Source organism: Giraffa tippelskirchi, chromosome 10 (assembly GCF_054371585.1).
Source record: "Giraffa tippelskirchi isolate mGirTip1 chromosome 10, T2T-mGirTip1v1.2.pri, whole genome shotgun sequence".
In the NCBI taxonomy this organism is placed as follows: Eukaryota; Metazoa; Chordata; class Mammalia; order Artiodactyla; family Giraffidae; genus Giraffa; species Giraffa tippelskirchi.
This window is the reverse complement of record NC_137284.1, coordinates 146,431,007-146,452,890: the sequence shown is the minus strand read 5'-3', so window position 1 is coordinate 146,452,890 and position 21,884 is coordinate 146,431,007. Positions and strand designations below refer to the sequence as shown.

Sequence of the window (21,884 nt, the reverse complement as noted above, 5' to 3'; positions counted from 1 at the left end):
AGAGGATTCCATGGGCTGGTAAGTGAAGGGTGAGTCCCTGACACAACCTGGGCGGTTCTGAGCCCAGAGGGGAAAGGCCATGTCCCAAGCTGGCAGTCCTACCCGCTGTGGATGCAAACCGAGACCAGAAACAGCCCCCATGCAAGAAACCGGGATGTGATTTTTTTTCTTTTTTTTTTAAAGCATGTAAACTTTGAAATAGAAAGGCCAAGTAGTCTGCCTCTTGTCATAGGCAGTGTTGTCAAGGAGATGGCACCAGCTTCAGGGAAAACTGGTGCCTGCTGAGGGTGTGGGGTTGAAACAGAAAGGTTTATTCCTTCTCCAGAGGTGTGGTGAGCATCTGGGTGCTCCAGGCACTGTGCTAGACGCCAGAGGGGCAGCGAGAGGCCAGGGATGGACATGTACTCACCCTGCTCTGTGCCTGGAGGCCACCTCGCCCATTCACTTCTCCTAAGAAGCCCCCCGGGCTTTGCCTTGCCTGCGTGTGCTGGGTGCACGTTGTGTGTCAGCCGCAGGCCCATTGTTGCCTCCAGCTAGACAGTGAACTCCTGGAGGAACTGCAGGGTCTGGTTTCTGCTCGTCAGCACCCAGCACAGTGCCTGGCACATAGAAGATGCTTAGGAAAATGGCAGTTGAATTATTCCACTAAGTGACTAAATGAGGGGCGCTAAACTCTGTCTTAGGATAACCCCTGCTAATAATGGTTTCTTCACTGAAGAATAAATACACCTTAGCAACCATCGAATGGGCTTCAGGTGCACTGAACAAAAAGAAACCGATTTTAGACTTGACTTTGAATATCCAGGAGCGTGGAGCCTTACAGACCAGGGGAACAAGGACCAGGCATCTCCCTGATCATAGCAGAGGGGTCTTTGGTTCCCCAGGGATTACTGAGGGGCCAGACAGAGAAGTGCCTTCCTGACCTGAGGGCTCGTGGCCTCAGGGTGTTGAGCAGATTTTTATGGAGCATCTGCTGTGTACCAGACTGAGGCTCAAAACACAGGAACACAGGCCCTGCCCTTGGGATCGTGGAGGGCAAACACTCAGATGTGTATATATATAACAGTTGTTCAGTCGCTCAGTCGTGTCGGACTCTTTGCAACCCCATGGACTGCAGCACGCCAGGCTTCCCTGTCCTTCACTATCTCTCGGAGTTTGCTCAAACTCATGTCCATTGAGTAGGTGATGCCATCCAACCATCTCATCCTCTGTTGTCCCCTTCTCCTGTCTTCAGTCTTTCCCAGCATCAGGATCTTTTCCAATGAGTCAGTTCTTTGCATCAGGCTGGTCAGAGGATTGGAGCTTCAGCTTCAGCATCAGTCCTTCAGGTGGTCACTTCATATTTATTGGACCGATCTGGTGGTTCGTGTCTATATGTTCATCACGCAGTCCACCAGCACCGAGAGCAAGGTGTGTTTGAGTGAGGAAAGACAGGGGGAGGACAGGCTATCTCAGAAATGTGACCAACGTGTCATGTGTGCAGACAAGAGGACACAGCCTTTGAATGGGGGAGAGTTTCAGAGTAAATTGGAAAAGGTTGAAACCAAAGGCAGGAGACCAGTAGGGGTCTATAAGAGAGGACTGGACCACAGAGGGCTCCAGCAAGCCCACAGTGTGGAGATGAGTGGATGATGGCTTCTAGAGGAAGTGGAAAGAGATGGGCCTTATCAGCCCTGAGGTCCTGACCTTGCGTTATCCCAGGGCCACCTCTGCCTTCACTGGCTTTTTTTTTTTGCTGTAATTCTTTTATGAGCTGCCTACAGGTAGGTGTCCATCCTTCGGTGTTTTCTGGGCCTCCAGTCCTGCCCGTTCATGTGCACGGAGGCTGCTCTTCCCCGGGCGAAAGGCTCGCACCTGGGCTCCCGTTTCTTCATGAAGATTCACCCCTTCCACCCTCTTTTGTTTGCGAGCCTTAGAACTTTCCATCTGAATCACATATTTTAGCACTTTTCATATATTTAATAAAGGTTTATTCAATCTACAAATCCTTATTGATTGGCTCCTAAATGCCAGACCCTGTGCTGCCCTCGTGGACATAGCAGAGAAGACAGACGGTGAGGAGGTTATTGGGCAAGTGCTGTAAAGTGACATTTACGGCACCAGAGATGGAGACTAACTGGTGTCAAGGGACGCCTGTCTGGTGGCGGTGACAATTAAGCAGAGGTTTGAAGGATGAGAGAGAAGGAAGCCGCCACCTGAGAACCAGCGGAGAAAGCATTTGATGCTGAAGCAACAACTCCACGGGAAGGCTCAGGAAACTGGTTAGGCTGGGGCTTACTGAACTGGGAGAGTGGACTGGATGACAGTGCTGGGCTGGGCAGGGCCCAGCCGGGGGAGGAGACTGAGATTTCATTCTCAGCATGGCAGGGAGCCTGGGAAGGACTTCATGCTAAGGGCCTGTGACCTGTTGAGCTGGTAGAGGGTGGATTGGAGGAAGCAGTGATGAAGTGGAAAGATAGGAAGGCCCAGGTGAGGTGGTCAGGGCCAGAGCGGTGGCAGCAGAAGTGGAGAATCTGGGGCCAACTGAGCTACTTCGGAGCTGCCATTATTGAGTGGCAAGGATGTAGAGGGAAAAGGAGGAATCAGAGATCAATCCCAGGTTCACAGCATGAGTAATGGGACAGGGTTGGGGGCGGCGGGGGGGAACAGTAATTCAATTTAGTGAAACAGAGGAATTATTTGGGGTGGGAGGGTGCAGAGGAGAAGAGTTCTCTTTTAAACACAAGTTGAGGTGATTGAGAGAGATTCCAACGGAAGTGTCAGGCCATCAGAAACATAAAGCTGGAGCCGAGAAAAGTCCAAGATGGAGACAGACTTTTGGAAATACACAAAGTGGGATTTAAACCGCTAGAATGGACATGATGACCATCGCAGTTTCCTAGTGTGCAGAGACGAGTATCACAAAATACATGACTCAGAATAACAGAGACTTGTTCTCTCACAGTTCTGGAAGCTAGACGTCCAAAATCACGGTGTCAACAGGGCCATGCTCCCTCTGAAGCCTCCAGGGAGGGGCCTTCTTGCCTCTTCTAGCTTCTGCTGGCTCCTTGGCTTGTGACAGCATCACTCCAGTCTCTGCCTCCGTCTTCACATGGCCATCTTCCCTCTGCGTCTGTGTCCAGATCTCCCCCTTCTTCCGAGGACACCGGTCATACTGGATGAAGGATGCACCCTGCTCCAGGACGACGTCTTCGTAACTGAGGACAACTGTAGTCACCCCATTCCCAAAGAAGGGCACACGTTGAGCTACCGAAGATTAGGACTTCAGCGTGACTTTGTGACACAGTTCAACCCCATAAGAATTACCTAGAAAAAACAATGAAAAGAGAGAAGAGAAAGGGTCCTGGGGCTTTGCCATCGGCAGCACTTGGATAGAGGAGGACAAGCCGTGAGCAACAGAGCAGAACGAATACAGGAGCACGTAGTGTTGTGCGAACCAAGACTGCCTGTTTCAAGACCGGACGGAACAATCCACTGTGTGGAAGAAACACGACTCTCAGGCTCCAGAGCTGAGAAACTGACCAGCGGACGCGACGTGGTCCCTGCTGGCCTCAGCGAGCTCCGCGCTTGAGTGGAGCGGAGGGGCAAGTCCAGTGAGAGGAGGGAGGGAAGGTGCGAGAGGCAGAGCCGTGGAAGCTGCCGGAGATGACTCTTCAGAGATTTGGCTTTGGAAGGAGAACAGAGAACTAGGGCAACAGCTGCAGGGAGCTGAAGGGATTAGGAGAGGTTTGGTTTTGGTGTGTTTTGTTCTTGCGTTCTGTTTTATTGTTTTTAGATGGGAGACGCTGGAGCGAGAGTGTGCGCTTGGATTAGGTCTGTTTTTGTATGTGTGTGTGTGTGTGTATTGTGCATGTTTTTGTGCTCGACTTCAGTTGTCACCTGTGCTTTGGTGTTGCCTCCCCAGCGACCCGTGGGGGACAGGGCTGCACCTTCTGTTTCTTTTGTCTCCCAGCTGCCTTGCCTGATGCCCACGCATTTGCTCACTAGGATCACAGCAAAGGAAATCCTCTGCTGTATGTGTCACGACGCCAGGACTTGCTGTCATTCCGTTTTCTGATAGACTAAACAATTTTTTTTAATATTTATTTACTATTTATCTGGCTGTGTTGGGTCTTAGTTGAGGCGTGAGAACTCTTAGTTGTAGCATGTGGGATATTACTTCTTCAGCCAAGGATCGAACCTGAGCCCCCTGTATTAGGACCTCAGCGTCTTAACCACTGGACCACCAGGGAAGTCCCCAGCTAAATGATTTTCACAGGTCCCGTTCTTGTAATGTGAGTCTGCTGTTTCTTGCCCAAGAACATCACTAGCATGCCCTTTGCATGACAGTCTTACCTGTTGGATTCTGCTGGGCAGATCATCAGCGAACAGAATCTGGGAAATGGATTTCCGGGGGTTCCCAGTGGTGTGCTTAGGGGCATGAAAGAGTGAAAGTGAAAATCGCACTGGTGTGTCCAACTCTTTGCGATCCCATGGACTGTAGCCCGCCAGGCTCCTCTGTCCTTGGAATTCTCCAGGCAAGAGTACTGGGGCTTGAGGGCCAGTTAATTAACCTGATAGGAAGGGCAGCCTCATGGTCAAGTCCAGAGATGGCCCCATGGAACCAGACCAGCCTGTTCCTAAGACCCGACCTGGAAACTGGAGTGTCCAGGCTACAACGGGCAAAGGGACAGGTCACAAGAATGGGGGACAGAGGTGCCGAGATGCCTGATCCCAAGCCAGCAGCAGCTGCCACAGGAGGGGCTTCTTAGGACCAGAGCAAGTACCTCCCCGAGGAGAGGCCCAAGTCTGCACGTGAGAGGAGGCAGGTGGACACGTCTGACTCTCGAACAGAGAGCAGAAAGCAAAGCAGGTTCTGCCACATGTGTAATAAGAGCATGTTGTTTTCACTATCATGTTCTTTTGAGATACTCCCTTCTTTTTGAAAAAGTGTGTTTGTTTGTTTGTTTTAATAAACCGAAACCATCGATGAAGAGATGGCATTGCTGGAAGCAACCTGTGGTAGTCTCATCAGTTCCACACGATGACCTGTGGCTCTGGAAGCCCTGGTGTGTGGGGGCACCGCTGGACACAGTGACCTAGGCCAGGTCGAAGGTCCCATGACCCGGGACAGTCCAACACTGATGCCTCCCCAGCCTTCCCAGGGCATCCGTGCTGGAGGGCAAGAGCCGTCCCCCACATCAACACGAACTGTCAGCACCTAGGCTGGGAGGAGACAAAGACCAAAGACAGGGCGAAGTGCCAGGCACAACACTGGAGCTGAAAACACCCAGCAGCGAGGGGATGGGGACAGAGGAGACCCCTTAAGTAGCAGCTCGCTCCCCGGCCCTCCACAGCAGTCTCCTCCTTCCAAGCCCACGGAGACCCAACCTTGGCCTCGCTGCCCAGACCATGATCTTGGCACTCTAGAAGCACCAACAGTGCTGCCTCTCCAGCTCCAAGGAAGGGAAGAGACTCCTTTTTACAGCTGAAAAATCAAAAGACTTGATAGCAAGACCTTTTGGTTCTTATTTGTTTTTTCAGTACCATTATGTAGAGAAAAAAAAAAAGCAATGAGAGCCAGTTTGAAGGAGCAGGCAGGGAGATGCTTTGTGGGCAGGGAAAATTCAGCTCAAGTGGAGGTGCTCTTGGCACCCACTCCCTCCCTCCTCTCCTGCTGGCCAGGCAAAGATAACCCGGATAGAGAAAAGTCTCCCAGCTCCTGGGCTCCCTCTCCAAGCTGCTGAAAAGGTGGAGAGTTGCATCTTCCTGGATCGCTTCATCAAGGGGACCGTTTATAGAGAAGACAGAAGTTGGGTCAGTGCATCAGCAGAATGCCTTGCTGCTGCAGCTGCTGCTAAGACACTTCAGTCATGTTCGACTCTTCACGACCCCATGGGCTGCAGCCTACCAGGCTCCTCCGTCCATGGGATTTTCCAGGCAAGAGTACTGGAATGGGTTGCCATTGCCTTCTCCCAGAATGCCTTGAGTCACATTAAAAAAAAAAACCCATAAACTGAGTTCATATCTCATGCTCTGAACGTGGTTTTCTCCAAAACGTACCCCTAGCAATCATGACCAATTCTTAGAAAACCAGAGCCACTCTGTGGTCTTTTACCAACTACATGTGAAATTTTCTCTCTGAGTTTAGGTGATTTCCTTCAGAAGTTCCAGCAGCTAACCTGGTTTATCATGTGAAGGAACGTAGTTTCTAAAGTTAGGAAAGGGTTTATAATGGAATTCTGATTAACACCCAATCTACAGATCATGAACTAGGTACTATAATTGTTATAGTAGAGAATTATTTAGAAGGTAATGAAAAAAAAAATAGTGTTTCCTTGGAAAAGTGTAATACAAACTCCTAAAAAGGGATTGTTGGCGTAAATAGATACTGGATTTAATCCCATTCTGGGTGGAGGCAACTTGTTTTATATATGACTGAAAATAGAATACCTGTACTTCAGAATTCCTTTGTAAAAACTGGGCATTCTTGGGACTTCCCTGGTGACCCAGTGGTTAAGACTTGCAGCTTCCCCTGAATGTTCAGGTTGCAGGTTTGATCCCTGGTCGGGGAACTAAGATCCTGCATGCCACTCAGCAAAAAAAAAATTTTTTTAAATACCTGGGCATTCTCTAAAGGTTGGTTTCCTGGGTTTTCAGCTACAAAAGATAATTCCTGAGTATCTCAAAAGCGTTGATTAGCTCGTCTGGCTGGAGCATGCTGGTAATGAAGCAGTAGCTGTGGTTCCCTCTGGGTCTGCTCTACAACCTCAGACCTACCGTGCGTCTCAGCCAGTCATCCAGCCAGGCTCCCTGCTGATGGGAGGACCAAGTCAAAGGATGTAGGGATCACTTCAGCCCCGCTCAAGAACAACAGGACCTTGAAGGGGTCAGTAGTGGTAGCTTGGGTTTGAAAGACTGGATTTTTTTTTTTTTTTTTTTAGAATTCATATAGAAATAGCTTCCTGCATTTCCAAATTGCTAATGACTTTTTTTTTTTTTTCCATTCTCCCTTTTCAGGGCCCCTGAGATCATCCTGGGTTTACCATTTTGTGAGGCAATTGATATGTGGTCTTTGGGCTGCGTCATCGCAGAGCTGTTCCTGGGCTGGCCGCTGTATCCAGGAGCTTCAGAGTATGATCAGGTGGGTCCAGACAGCACAGGTGTTCTCAGCCAGCTCTCTTCCTTTGTCTGGATGGGCACCCCATTCATAACCTGACATAAGGGTGGGGCTCTGAGGTGTGATACTGTCTCCCAAACCTTGCTTCCTTTCGATCGCTTTTTTTTTTTAATTTAGCCACGACCTTTATTGAAGCATCTTATCTGTGTTATCTCCTTAAGTACCAGTATCCAAATTTACAATTGAAGATCGCCTGGCTTTTCTTTCTTTGTTCTTCTTCCTTTTCCCTTTTCCTTTGATTACTTCTTTCTCTCCCTATAAAATTGTCGTTTTTCTCCAAGACGCTAGAGCCGTTAGTATACCACATGTATGGTGACAGAAAAAGCCCTGACCTCATTCCCATCTTCCTTGCAGATCCGGTATATTTCACAAACACAGGGTTTGCCAGCAGAATATTTATTAAGCGCGGGGACAAAGACAACTAGGTTTTTCAACCGGGACACGGACTCGCCGTATCCTCTGTGGAGGCTGAAGGTAGGAAGAGCACCCCGCTCGTTCCTCACCAACACCCAGCTTTCAGGGAAGAAGGTCCCATTCGCGGGGAGCCTTTGACTGAGGCATGTGGGTCCTGGCTCTGACTCTGATTCGCCCACCGGGGAGGCGCGACTGTGGTTGATACATGGTGGATGGATTTTTGAATGTTCAGAAAGCACCACTTTGCTTGACCTACTGCCTTTGCACCTCAAGCTCTGATTGCTAAACTCCCTCGATTTCATCCAGTAAACCTGGACGACCTGCCTGGTTGGCTACTGGATAGAGAAATGAAAGAAGTGAACAGCCCCCCGCCCTTAAGGAGCTCCCAGTGCAGAGGGAAACTGAACCTGTGTGGCAAGCCCTGCCCCCTCCCTGTGACCAGCACCCTGTTTCAGGCAGGAACAGAATGTGGGAGCCTGGAGGAGGGAGCCTTGATTCCTGCTATGGCAGAGGGTCGAGGAGGAGCATTTGAGCCAGGCCCTGAAGGATGCAGAGAGCCTTGCAGGCAGCAACACGGTATCTGAAGGCTCTGGGAGGGGTCTGCTGGCCCCACCGGCAGGTGGTGTAGCGCCTCACTGCACACCGTAAACTAGGGCGGTTTGACTTTAACGGAAACATATTTTGCTTTCACTTTGATCTGTGCCTAGTAATTAAAATTAATGTTTTTTTTTTTCCTGGGAAGGAGAAAATAATACACGTCTTAAGTGTGTTTTGTGTTCATTTTAGGTGTTCCTTTTTTTTTTTTTTGCAAGAGTGTGGGTGGGTACTTTTTTAACAGAAACCACAGCCAAACTGTAATACATTTAGAGATAATGCGTGGTCAGTGATGGTAAAAGATTTAGAAAAGAGATCTGGCAGCTGAGCAAGCCTCTGAGGCTCTTGATGGGAGGCTGGCTTTTGGCAGCTGTTGAGGGTAAGCGGCTCAAGGTCAGGTCCAGTGAAAAAGAGTCCTGGTGGGAGGAGGCTGAGGCCGGCCAGGGGTGGGGTTCGTTTCCGCATCTTAGGAGCCTCAGGCCTTCTTGGCCAGCTGTTCCCGCATCCGAGCAGCTCCAGGTGTGCTGTCCTTGAGTGAGTCTTGGAGGATCAATTACCTGTGATCCACGAATGAGTCCAAATCCCCATAGTCATTGGAAATAGCGGCTTCCTAGACTGAGGCCAGTTCAGGAACCGGATGTGTGTCCCCTGGACCCAGGCAGAGGGGACTGCCGAACAGACTCCGGAGCCAGCGGTCACGTGACCTTGGCAAGCTCCTGAAGCTCTCTGCTCCCGTTTGTCCCTCTGGAAGATGGGCTGGTAATCGGCCTCCCTAAGTTGGTTGTGAAGGGCATTATGTGAGTTCACGTGCTTTGGAACAGTACCTGGGGACTTCCCTGGCAGTCCAATGGTTGACAATCCACCTGCCAATGCCGAGGACTCAGGTTCAACCCCTGTTCCGGGAAGGCTGCACATGCAGAGGGGTAACTAAGCCTGTGCGCCCCAACTGCTGAAGCCCACGTTCCCTAGAGCCCATGCTCCACAGTAAGAAAAGCCACCACAATGAGAAGCCCCCTGTGGCCACAATTGGACAAAGTCTGCACGCAGCAATGAGGACCCAACACAGCCAAAAATATATACATAATTAAATAGATAAATAATTTAAAAAAAAATAATGCCTGACACATAGGGAGAGCTCTATGTCTATGAGTTTGATAAATTAAAATTTTAAAATGTGTGGACAAAAGGCTTCTGGTTTTCCACATATGAAACCTAACTGCATCCCTTAAACTTAGGGGAAAAGGTGGTTCTCTTGGGGTTGTGGCATATACTGCCTTCTGGGGATCCCCCAGACCTGACTCAGAGCTGGCCCCCCAACAGTGTTCATGGGAAGGGAGGAAGGAGGAGGAGTGACCTCAGTGTGGAGCAGGAAGAGAAGAAGGAATTCTGGGCAGGTCGCTTTAAGAATCCTGTCTACTCTGAAAGGTGGGAAAAGATCCTCAGGGGGAGAAGCAGAGGTTGGCAGGTTTGAGTCACAGTGACTAGGAAATAATTCATATTACCAATGGGCTGTTGCCTGTCTTGACCAGACACCAGATGACCATGAAGCAGAGACGGGGATTAAGTCAAAAGAAGCAAGGAAGTACATTTTCAACTGTTTAGATGACATGGCCCAGGTAAGCTCCGTGGGTGAGTATACAACGTTAGAGCCAAGCACAGCAACACATCTACAGAAGTAATTAACAGAGGGTGGAGGGTAGAAATCCACCTGACTCCAATGTGGTGGCTGACCTTGACCTTAAACAATGCTATGTCGGCCTTAGGAAGTATACCATTGGGTTTGTGGAACATTTTTAAGACCTTACACCAGCTCTTTAAAACTAGCTTCAGTTTACTGGCTCTCAATTGTAAAATAGCGCTGGCCAATCTTACTGATGTCTTCATGAGAATTCAAGCCCATTAGTTCATTTGAGTACCATGATGAGTTCTCTAGTGCCACCTTAACAAGGGGCCATAAACTGATGACTTAAGACAACAGTGTTTATTCTCTTGTAATGCTGGAGGCTGGAAGTTTGAGATCACAGTACCAGCAGGCCATGTTCCCTCTACCAGCCCTAGGAAGAAACTGGCCCAGGCTGTTCTAGTTTCTGGTGGCCCCCAGTAACCCTCGGTTTCCTTTGACTTGTATCTGCATCTCCTTCATGTGGCCTTCATCCCTGTGTTCCCTCTTTTCTCTGGGTCCAAATCTCCCTTCTTTCTCTTACAAAGACACCAGTCGTTGGCTGTACGGCCCACCCTATTTCACTGTGACTTTCACTTGGGTACATCTGCTGAGACTCTGTTTCCAAATTAGGTCCCATTCCTGGGTACCAGGGACCAGGACACCCATCTTTTGTGAGAACACAACCCACTGCAGTCAGTCTCTCTCAGGTCACCTTTGTATCCAGAGAGAATTCTAGAACGTCAGCTATTTTTAGAGTAAAACCTAGTCTAAAACCAGGGCAACCCAAAGTGAGTTTTTCTTCAAAGCAATGAGAAACACAGCTCCAGACCAATAAACACTTAGCACACTTCTTACTGAAGATAAGCATAACCAAAACTCATGACTCCAAGTAAAGTATACTTGTCAGTTGATTAGAAGCTTTGATTTTCTGAGAAAACTGAAATTGCTTTCCAGTGCATGTTTTGGGGGTTAAAAAAGAAAGCACCACAAAACAAGGCTTTTAAAGGTCATCCTCGTATAGGTTTCCCAGGCAGTACAGTGGTAAAGAATCTGCCTGCTGATGCAGGAGACACAAGTTCGATTCCTGGGTCAGGAAGAGCCCCTGGAGAAGGAAATGGAAACCTGCTCCAGTATTCTTGCTGGGAAATCCCATGGACAGAGGAGCCTGGTGGGCTACAGTCCACGGGGTCACAAAGAGTCGGACACGACTGAACGACTGAGCACACGCACACACAGTATAGACTTGCTCTTGGAAGAAAAATCTTGGGTTCAGATATCCTGCCTGCCTTCACCAGAGGCGGTCCCAGTGAACCCAGGGATTTGAATAACTCAGACCCCGGCTCAGGAGCTGCAAGAAGACTGACACGCTGTAGGTGTGGGAAGCAGGCCCCAGGACCTCTCTTGGAAGGTTAAAGAAATAAACCTTTTTGCATCTTATTTTTTTACTCCTTGGTTGTAATTATTGTTTTTTAACCATGGGAAAATATGTGTAGCCTAAAATGGGACAACTCTAAGCATACCATTCAGTACATTCACAGTGTCGTAAGCTCAGTCTCCAGAATTCTTTTCATCTTATGGTTCTTTTCAACGAGGTGTGATGCAAGTGCATTTCAGCCTAACTAGTGAAAGCAGGAGCCGGGTGTGCCCGCACATTCCTATGTGTGCAGGTACCCACAGGGGCCTCTCTCTTTCCTGAGCAGCCTCCCCTGGCCTCTCCTGCAGAGAGAACAGCCATGACCTGCGGGCAGTGATGACCTGTGGCAGCACCCCCCACGGGGCAGACACAGCCTTCTGGGGGCTGGGAAGGGGTGACCAAGAGATTAGGATGGAGCCACAGAACACAGAATAAGAGGGATGGGGCGAGGGAGGCCCAGCGGGGTCTTGGTAACTTGTCTCCACTTGCTTGCAGGTGAACATGACGACAGATTTGGAAGGGAGTGACATGTTGGTGGAGAAGGCGGACCGGCGGGAGTTCATCGACCTGCTGAAGAAGATGCTGACCATAGACGCTGATAAGAGAATCACTCCAATCGAGACCCTGAACCACCCCTTCGTCACCATGACACACTTACTCGACTTTCCCCACAGTACACAGTAGGTGTCCCGGTCGGTGCTTTATCCCAGGGGTCGGCAGACTTTTTCTTTAAAGCCCCGGATAGTGCATACTTCAGGCTTTGTAGGGACTTCCCTGGTGGGTCCAGTGTTCAAGACTCTGAGCTCCTTTCAATGCAAGGAGCTCAGGTTTGATCCCTGGTCGGGGAACCAAGATCCCACATGCCTTGAGGGCCCCCCCCAAAAAAAAAAATTCAGGCTTTGTAGCCGTATGGTCTCTGTCACAACAACTCAGCTCTGCCATTAGAGTTGAAAGCAGCTGTAGACATTACAGAAACCGACAAGGGAGGCTGTGTTCCACTAAAACAGTATTTATAAGAATAGTCGGCAGCCACATTGGGACCCTGGGCTGAAGTTTTCTTAACACCAAAAAGAGGGAACAGTGGGGCATGAGAGGGCATGATGCCAGGTGGACCAGACCCGGGGTGTCTGCATGAAGGGAGGTGCTCAGAATGCAGCATCTGTGATGCAAGGCCATGTGTAAGCCAGAGGGCACGCATGGACTTGGTCCCATGTGGATTGGGATCTATTGGTTCATTCATTCATTCATTCATTCATTCATTCACTGGGCTGGGCAAGGGCTGGAGGCAGTGGGGAGCAGAGCAGATGGGCACCCTGCCCACTGGAGTTTAGAGTCTATAGGAGAGAAAGTGAAACTTGCTTAGTTGTGTCTGACTCTGCGACTCCATGGACTATTACAAGTCCATGGAATTCTCCAGGCCAGAATACTAGAGTGGGTAGCCATTCCCTTCTCCAGGGGACCTTCCCAATCCAGGGATCAAACCCAAGTCTGCCGCATTGCAGGTGGATTCTTTACCATCTGAGCCACTAGGGAAGCCCAAGCATACTGGAGTGGGTAGCCTATCCCTTCTCCAGGGGATCTTCCCAACCCAGGAATTCAAACTGGGGTCTCCCGCATTGCCCGCGGATTTTTTACCAGCTGAGCCACCAGGGAAGACCCTATAGGAGAGAGGAAGGCACTAAACCAGCGATCCCCAAATAACCAGGCTGTTCTCAGGGGATTCAAAGGGCGAGCAGAGCATGTAACAAGGGGACCTTGCTGGAGGCAGGCTGGGGACGACCCACAGATGTGACCGCCCAAGGAGAGGGAGGTGCTTGGTGGAAAGGCCGGCAAGAGCAGAACGGGCCTTGCCAGGTGGAGACCCTGGCATGGACAAGATCAAGCACAAGAGCCGAGGGACAGGGAGAGATGAAGCCTCAGGATAAGCCAGCGGCAGGGCTTCCGTGTTATGGATTTCGCTCTTTCTCCTAAGAGTAATGGGAAGTCATTAAAGGATTGATGGCCAGGGAATGGCTGATTGGAGTTGTGTTAAACAAAGATCGGTCTGCTGTCGCTCGATCAAGTCAAATAAGCTTGGAAAAAATGCCCATCAGGTTTGGCAACTTGGAGGTTGCTTGTAACTTATGAAGAGCTGTTTCTGTGGATGGCAGAAGCAGAAACCAGTTTAGCAGGTTGAAAGATTGAGTGAGAGGTGAAGAAATAGATGGTACCCTTTCAGGAAGGAAGGCTGTGAAACGGGAGGGAAGAAATAGAGAGGTGACTTGGGAAGGCCCAAGGAGGGGTTTTCTTTTCATATAGAAGAGACTTAAGCACCTTAAGAGGCTGATGGGGAAGTGCTTGGTAGTAAGTAAGAGATTAAAGATAAAGGATGCTCAGAAGATGTTTCTCAAGGTAGTGGGAAGGACCAGGATTCAGAGGGCAGGTGGAGGAATAGGCAACATCACAGAGGGTGGGCAGAGGAGAGCGCATGGCTGTTGCAAGTGCCTGGTGCGGTGGAGGAGAGTTGAGGGGCTTTTTCCACCAGCTTTTGTCTCCCCTTGTTGAAAACAGGGTGTTGATGGTTAAAGGAGAATAGGAAAACTTAGGTAGCAGAAGGTAGCAGAGACAATTGAACAGAGAAACAGAGCAGAATCACTGAGTGTGGGGGTTGGATGTGAAAAGCACGGGGTGTAAATGAACACCCCAGGTGAAGGCATGGAATCAACAGGGCCCTTCCAGGTTGGAGTTTGGCTATGCTGCTAAGAGAAAAAGATTGACACAGATTTATGATGTTAGCAGTGAAGAGACTGTAATCCAAAGTCCTGGCTATGCGAGGCTTAGCTAAAAGAGAAAGGAAGTGAAGCTGGGAAGGGTCCAAAGAGACTGAGTGGTCTGATCAGCTCAGAGAATGCTTAGTATAGTAATAGTTGAACTAGCCAGATGGGTGGAAAGTGTGCCCAGGAGGTGGGATGCTTGAATTTGTGGTTGTGGAAATGACGTGGTTTCAGGCTTGACAGTCCAAGGAATGGAGTGGCTGGAATTGACAACAGGTCCCTGGAGATGAGAAGGAACTAAGGAGCCAGGGAGGTGACCTCCGAAGGGCTTCCCTGGTGGCTCAGACAGTAAAGAACCTGCCTGCAATGCAGGCAACTAGGGTTCGATCCCTGGGTCGAGAAGATCCCCTGGAGAAGGGAATGGCAACCCGCTCCCAGTATTCTTGCCTGGAGAATTCTGTGGACAGAGAAGCCTGGAGGTCTACAGTCCATGGGGTCACAAAGAGACAGACATAACCGAGCAACTAACACTTCCACTTTTTCACATTTCAAAGTCTCCCAGGTGGGCAGGACTGAGCTAGCGGCCCAGCCTCGGTGACTGAGGGGGAGAGAAGAGAAGGGAGGATTAGTTTGAGGAGGCGCCATCACAAAGTACTGAGTGTCATAAACAGCAGACACTCATTTTCTTACTCTGGAAGCCCACGATCTAGATGTCCGGTAGAGTTGGCTTTTTCTGTGGCCTCTCCCCTCGGCTTACACATGGCTGCCTTCTGCCCATGTCTTCCCAGGGTCTTCCTCTTACGCTGTCTGTGTCCTGATTTCCTCCTCCTTCTAAGGAATTGGATCAGGGACCGCCCTAATGACCTCATTTCACCTCTTTAAAGATCCTATCTCCAAATTCAGTCCCATTCTTAAGTCCTGGGGGGATAGAACTTTAACATGTGAATCTGAGGGGCACGGTTCAGCCTATAAACAGAGAGTCAGGAGAGAGATCACTTCAACCTCTGAGGCACTTGGGACATGAAAGAATAAACAGCCCCCTCCCTGGGTGTCTGCAGGGAGAAGCAGGGTGCTCACGAGAGCAGCAGGTTTCAGGTGGGGTCAGTAGCGAGAGGGGTACACGGAAAGAGCCTGCAGCTGAGACAGTGCGGGTCACCATGGCCCAACCACGGCCAGAATTAGATTGGGTCAAGTCTCAAGGCTGGATCTGACCCTCAGCAGCATACGAGAAATGAGGGTGTGGCACCCATCACCAATGGTGCTTCCTCTATTTTTGGTCTGTTCCTTACTAGCTGTTGTTGAGCAAGTCAGATTGTATTGCAACAACTAGATAATGCCTCTACTTTAGAAGCATGCTTGAAACAACCAGACTTGAGTACAGAAAAGGAACTGGGACCCATCCCTTGCAAACTCTCATTACGGGATTTGTCCTGTTTCTGGGTATGGGAGGGGTAAGTCAAGGGGTGTCAGTCTGAACCACAGAAGAAAGGCAGACTTGGTGATTTACTGCATAGGGCCCCCGAAAGATCAGTCTTTGTGTCATAAGGAGTGAAGTGGGATGGCTGAGAGACAGCTGTGGATGGGAGATGGAGGGGTGCTGGTGAGAGGGTTCCTGGTGGCCACGTGCACTGTCAGTGAGATGTTAGTGCATGCCCAGCCGTGTCCAGCTTTTTTGCAACCCAATGGACTGCTACCTGCCAGGCTCCTCTGTCCAAGAAGTTTCCCAGGCAAGAATACTGGAGTGGGCTGCCATTTCCTTCTGCAGGGGATCTTCCTGACCCAGGGATCGAACCCACGTCTCCTGCATCTCCTGCATCAGCAGGTGGATTCTTTACCATTGAGCCACCTGGGAAGCCACCCGCACTCTCAGTAAGATAGTCACATGCATAAAGTTTGAGGCTTGGCTGGATGACCTCAGCCTGCTGTCTCTTGATTCTGCATGGAAGCAAATACAGGGCGCTTCACTGTGTGTGGTGAAGACCCAGCACAGAAACCATGGGCATCAGCTCCTAACTCAGGACCTGGTGTGGAACCAGGGGAAGCACTGACAACTTAGATTTCAGAAAATAGGCCTCCGAAGGAAAGAAGGGTCTTTGAGCACAAAGTAGGCCTGATCCCCAAGTAACCCTAGAATTTGCTGGGCAGACCATGAAGAAGTCTGGGGCCAGAAGAAATGTCCAGCCCACCCCTGAGGCTGGGCCAGGGCTGCCCCAACATCTAGATTATCAGATGAAAGAGACTCCGCTCGTTTCTCCATGCCAAGATTCTAGTACGCGAATTCCTTAAAAACCATTCTCAACATTAACCCAGTGTGAAAGTACTTTCCTCTGAAACTAAAACTCAGATCGTTTCAGTTAGAGAATTCTGATTCTGAAAGCTTTGTGTTAAATTGTCAAAAAACCATTGATGCATTAAATACAGTCCAAAAGAACACAAAATCCATTGTTTTATTCTTTCAGCCTCCACGTGAAAGCACTTAGCAGTAGGTTTGGTCCTGCTCAAAACGTGTTGGTATTGCTAGCAATAGTGTTTTTAGCTCTTGGTCACCGGAGAATACGTTTTCTTTCTCTCTAGGGTCATCAGTCAGTCATTGTTTACTTAGTGTGCATTGTGTGGCCAGTGTAAGTCATCATTATCTCACAAAGAATGTCTAAGTCAGTTCAGAAAACCTTTCATGGAGAGGATGTTTTGGGATAGCCCGCAAGCACCTGCTTGGCCCAGAATCTGGCTTACCTGTAGCACAGTATGCAGTTGCCATCTTAAAATGGTAGAATTTTATTTACTACACTACTTATAATTAAAATAAGTATTTTAAATGGAAATTTAAATGGGATCTTGCTATCCTAAATGTTAGCATTTGAGGAAAAAGTAAGTTTAATTAGAAGAAGACCCAGAAGTGAATGAGACTTGGCGTGGCATATGTGCTCAGTTGTGTCTGACTCTTTCAGACCCCATGGACTGTAGTCCACCAGGCTCCTCTGTCCATGGAATGTTCCAGGCAAGAGTACTAGAGCGGGTTGCCATTTCCTACTCCCAGCTATCTTCCCGCCCCAGGGATCAAACCCGCTTTGCTGGCATTGGAAGGCAGATTCTTTACCTCTGCACCACCTGGGAGGCTCAGAAGTGAACAAGAAACAATGTACAAACAATTGAAAATCCTCTGATGGGTTTTCAAGAACTTGGTCAAGGCCACTTGTGGCTTTCTTTGTCCTTGATGCTGGTGTCCGCAACACTTTTATACTTGAATTTCATAATTAAGAGTTTTGTTTTGATTCACAAATGCAATGGAAGAAGAAAAAGAGGGAGAGAATTTTTATTTTATATAACTGGGTAAGAATCAGAAAAAAGAAAGGAAGAATGAAGGAAGGTAAAGAGAATGTACATGTCTACGTGAAGACTGCCATTAACCAGCTCTTGATCTTGGCAAATTACCTATCCCTTCTCTGCTTTATCCTTTCTCGTAAAATAGGGGCAACAGTTGTCTGTCTTCCCCTCGTGGTTGTTGTAGGACTGAGTGAAAGAGTGTTTGCGAACAGCCGCCACGCTGTCAGTAAACTTCACTGCTCTTAGTAGTTGTTAAAATCATTATTCTCTATCCTTGCACAATCCAGCCATCTATGAGGTCGCACAGAGTCAGACACGACTGAGGTGACTTAGCAGCAGCAGCAGCACAATCCAGGGAGGAGCAAGAGTGCCAAGAGGTCCTGATACGGGGTTGGCTATTCTTTGGCTGACCCCTAGATGGCGCAGGTGCCCTAGATTAGTTGGAAAGGGTGTGGGCAAGGAAGATGGAGGCAGGTCATCAATTGCTGCCACGTCCCAATCAGAGAATTTACATGTTTATTTATGGGCCAGAAACCACTTTGAAAGCCAAGAATGAACTGTGGAAATTGGGAGGCAGATCAGCAGCAGGAGGAAATGCAGTGAGAGCCAAGAGGTCTGTTGTGTTGGTGGAGAAATGTTACCCACCCAGGATGGGGAGGAGGTAGTGAGAAGGTGTGGGGTGGGAGAGGGTAGCGGGGGGGGTGCTGGAATTCCTGTAAATACCACCAACTCTTGCAAATGCAGTCACTGCCTGAGAAATCCAGGAACCTGAGACCCAAAGTGAAGTGTCTCGGTTGTTTTGTTTATTAGATTAACTCTCCTCCCTTTTTCTCTCTCCATTTTCTCCCCTGTAATTCCATGTTACTCTCTTCTCTTTCCCTGACACCTCTGTCTCTGCCTTTTGCATGAACAGCGTCAAATCATGTTTCCAGAATATGGAGATTTGCAAGCGTCGGGTGAACATGTATGACACAGTGAACCAGAGCAAAACCCCTTTCATCACGCACGTGGCCCCCAGCACATCCACCAACCTGACCATGACCTTCAACAACCAGCTGAACACTGTCCACAACCAGGTGAGTGGGGAGCAGAGGGGAAGGCAGACGGGGGGCTGACAGAGCGAAGGTCAGGGGTTATATTTTCCCACCAAGCTGAGTCAGGAGACAAAACTCCAATATCATATACAACAGACAAAACCCCTCTACTGTCACGTTCAACTCTGCAAGAAGGTGTTTGTCCCCATCCTTACTTCCTTTGCGATCCTCAGGCATTCTTTGTATTGACTCCTAACCCCTTGAAAGGTCCCAGAAATGACTCACTAAGAGAGTTGTTTCTGAGATGGTACCTCCTACTGCTTTCCTGTCCTGCTGTGAGAATAAGGTAAAGGAGATGCTGGGATCCTCTCATGTCTGACATCTGCCTGATGGAGAATTCTAGAACTGGAAGGGATGGATGCTAGCGGTTATCCAGCTCAGGCTCCCGCTCCTCATGTCCACACTGCCGGGTCCACATGATCTCAACATAGACAGAACCTGTCCAAGTCTTGTCACCAGAATCCCAGCAGTGAGAACTAAAAGGGGACCCACAGCTTTCAAACCTCTTGCAGAAAATTTGCAGACTCTAGCACCTAATATACTGCTGGAACTATGGATGACACCCAGGAAATATGTACTATATGAAGAATCTCCAAGCCCTCGCTCAGGCAGCCCCTGGTATCTAAGAGACTTTAACTTTTATTCCTACCTATCAGCATTACCAGTTCCCCCAAAGAAAGTGTCCCTAGATTTTCTTCAGTCTTAGTATCTGTCTTTAATGATAACAACACACCTGTGTATGCATGTGTGTGTGTGTGTTTATACACGCGTACCACACCCCTCGATAGCAGAAGATCATATATGTTCCAGTGTGAATACTCTGCCTGGCCATCCATTCTCTTTTGACAGGTCCCCTGCTCCCATGAAGGGTCACTGACCCTGCTTCCCAAGCCATTCCTGGCACGTTTGGTTGCTAAGGCCCAGCTTTCCTTCCCAGCCTGTTCCTCTCACCCTCTGCCTAGCCTCTAGGAGAGGCCACCTAGAATCTGCTGTCCCCTGGAGGCCACTGGTGTCCTTACCGTTCTCCTCAGCCAGAAGAGTTCATTTCTCTCAGGCCTGGAGTCCCGTATGATAAATATTCCCACCCAGAGCCTAGCTCAGTCCTCATGCTAAGGCAGCCACCGCCAGTCAGGTGAACTCCTTGGCAGAATAACCACTGTGATTCTGCTCTTCGTCACCAGAGTCCCAGCACGGTGAGCGGGCCGTCTGGCTGGTGCCCTGAGCAGGGAGAGTAGGAGATACACTGAGACGGGAAGTTGGGCCTAACTGTGAGGAAGGAGGGCCAGCCTAAGACGCGTATACACTGTCATTAGGCAGCAACCGGAGACTTGTGAGCAGAGGTGGTATCACACACAAGGTAGTCATTTGGAAAGAATGTTCTAGCCTCTGTGCCCAAGAAGAATTAGAAGAGAAGAAGTGGAGGCCAGAACATCACTAGTCAAGGCCTTACAGGTCCCAGGCAGCAGGACAGAAGGCCTTAAGAGTCAGACACGACTGAGGTGACTTAGCGAAGGAAGTAGTGATTAAAAAGAGGGAGAGGGTTCCGGGAACACTTGGAAGGAAGAACAGCAGGACCAGCAGCTGGCCAGAAGGGGGAGCCACTGAGCACCTGTGTGGGAACCTGGAGGAGACGGCTGCTAAGTGCCCCAGGGAGGGAAGCCAGGAGGCAGGAAGGTGAGGGGAGAGTGTGGACTCCGGGGTGTAGAGGGCAAGCGGCTAGCGGGAGGTGTGTCTGAGGGGAGCCTCCAGGAGAGGTGAGGCTGCAGAGAGAACAGAGAGGAAACACAAGTCATGCCGTTGGTAACAACACAAAATGCTGGCCCCATGCAAATGACTATGTATAAAATAGATGGACAACAAGGACCTACCATGCAGCACAGGGAACTGTATTTAGTACCTCTTAGTAACCTATGATGGAAAGGAATAGGAAAATCATATACATTTATTCCTTTCACTAGAGTTTCCTTTTGTTAGAATACATATACATAACACAACATTGTGGATCAACTACACTTCAATAAAAAATAGTGATAAGAGATGCTGGCCCACATGTGCCACACGTGTATTCCCCCAGTCACACTACCTGGAGGCTGACTATATGATGCTGCACAGACATTTGTTGTTACAATAATATCTTAAAGTCTAAACGTGGGCAGTACCTAATTTGGTGATTACTTTCAAACAAATTCTATGCTTCGCACTGAAATTCAGCATAAAATATAAGTATAAAAGACTTGTAAAATGAGACTTTATCCTTTTCATCAAAGTTGACACATATGCATACCTTTCCTAAGGTCCTAATTTTGTGTGTTTCCCGATACGCTTGTGGCTCTTTCCCTTTTTACTTTTTTAGTCCTTGTAGCCTCTAGTAGCAAAATATCTCATAAACAAGGTTGAAATTGAAGCCATGGGTTACTCCACCTACCTTACTAAACAATCAGCATGAAGAAGACTATGATGGGGTGAACCTGGAGAACTCCCAATGTAGCATTCCTTTTCCTTCCATGGCTTTGCTTCACTTAGAAGTTCAACCTCAAATGCTATCTCTTTCTGAAAGAGAAAGGAGAGAGAACATAACTTCAGTGTCTGTCTAACCCATCTCCATTTAACTTAACCCGTCTCAAGTTCTCTTGACCCCCTGGCATATTCTCCTTGCCCTTTAGCTTTATTGCTGAATGCCAGCATGAGAGTGCACCGAATTCCAACAAGTAACCCCAGCATCAGCATGTCCCTCTCTGTCTCTATTTCTGTAGTGTTATTTCTTCATAGTAACTGTGCTCTGTGAACATCTAAGGGCCTCTGTTAAAGTGCTATCCTTAGACCTGAGCAGAAGGGCTTGCTGCCCAGGCCCTCCCCAAGCGTGTGTGCTTCCGTTTCAAGCTCTGGGAATCGGAGGCCCGGGGCCTGGAGGAGCCACTTCCTAGTTTCATCCTCCCCAGTAGAGACCAAGTCCAAATACCTGCACCCAAAGGCTCTCAGGTTGTGAGACGGAGCTGGTGGGGCCTGGAGAGAAGGCAGGCAGGCACTCAGCTCCATATTCCAGGGCCCAAGCCAAGGAATCCAGATTCAGACTCAAACCAGAGCCTTCCAGGTGATCATGAACGTGTTTATGTCCGAGTGGAAGGACAGATCATAATTCTTTCTAGCCAGTCCTTAACTTTGCAGTATTTAGACTTGACATGCAGGCATCCCGTGTGCACTTGCAGGCCCTGCAAGTATTAGGAATAGGCCCTGAAAATACTAAGAACAGGCCCGTATCTAAGCGTCAAAGGTGATTCTGTGTCCTGGGCTGCGGGTGCCTGCTTTCCCCTGAGACTTTCCAACTGTATTTCCACTCCCCTGTTTTTGCTTTTTTTTTTTTGGCTCGTGGTTTTCATTCATTCATTTACTCTTCTTTGAGTTCATTTATTTGATTTAGATCCGTGTCTCCCAGCGTGCCATCTCCCTCATGTTTTATTTGTGTTTATTT

General features: G+C 48.9%; 1 protein-coding gene and 1 long non-coding RNA gene across 5 annotated transcripts in view; one reads left to right on the top strand and one right to left on the bottom strand.

The window, feature by feature from the left end:
* Positions 1-21,884, top strand: part of HIPK2 (homeodomain interacting protein kinase 2) — a 199,866-nt gene that overhangs the window by 134,013 nt on the left and 43,969 nt on the right. For all 4 annotated transcript variants that reach the window (XM_081533201.1, XM_081533200.1, XM_081533199.1 and 1 more), the window contains exons 3-7: positions 7,000-7,123; positions 7,514-7,633; positions 9,697-9,783; positions 11,740-11,924; positions 18,235-18,397. In XM_081533201.1, coding sequence (XP_081389327.1) covers positions 7,000-7,123; positions 7,514-7,633; positions 9,697-9,783; positions 11,740-11,924; positions 18,235-18,397 — 679 coding nt within the window. The remainder of the gene's footprint in view (positions 1-6,999; positions 7,124-7,513; positions 7,634-9,696; positions 9,784-11,739; positions 11,925-18,234; positions 18,398-21,884) is intronic.
* Positions 1-21,884, bottom strand: part of LOC145523234 (uncharacterized) — a 44,227-nt gene that overhangs the window by 8,769 nt on the left and 13,574 nt on the right. Inside the window, exon 4 of the long non-coding RNA XR_014066442.1 lies at positions 20,841-20,965. This is a non-coding gene — a long non-coding RNA (uncharacterized LOC145523234). The remainder of the gene's footprint in view (positions 1-20,840; positions 20,966-21,884) is intronic.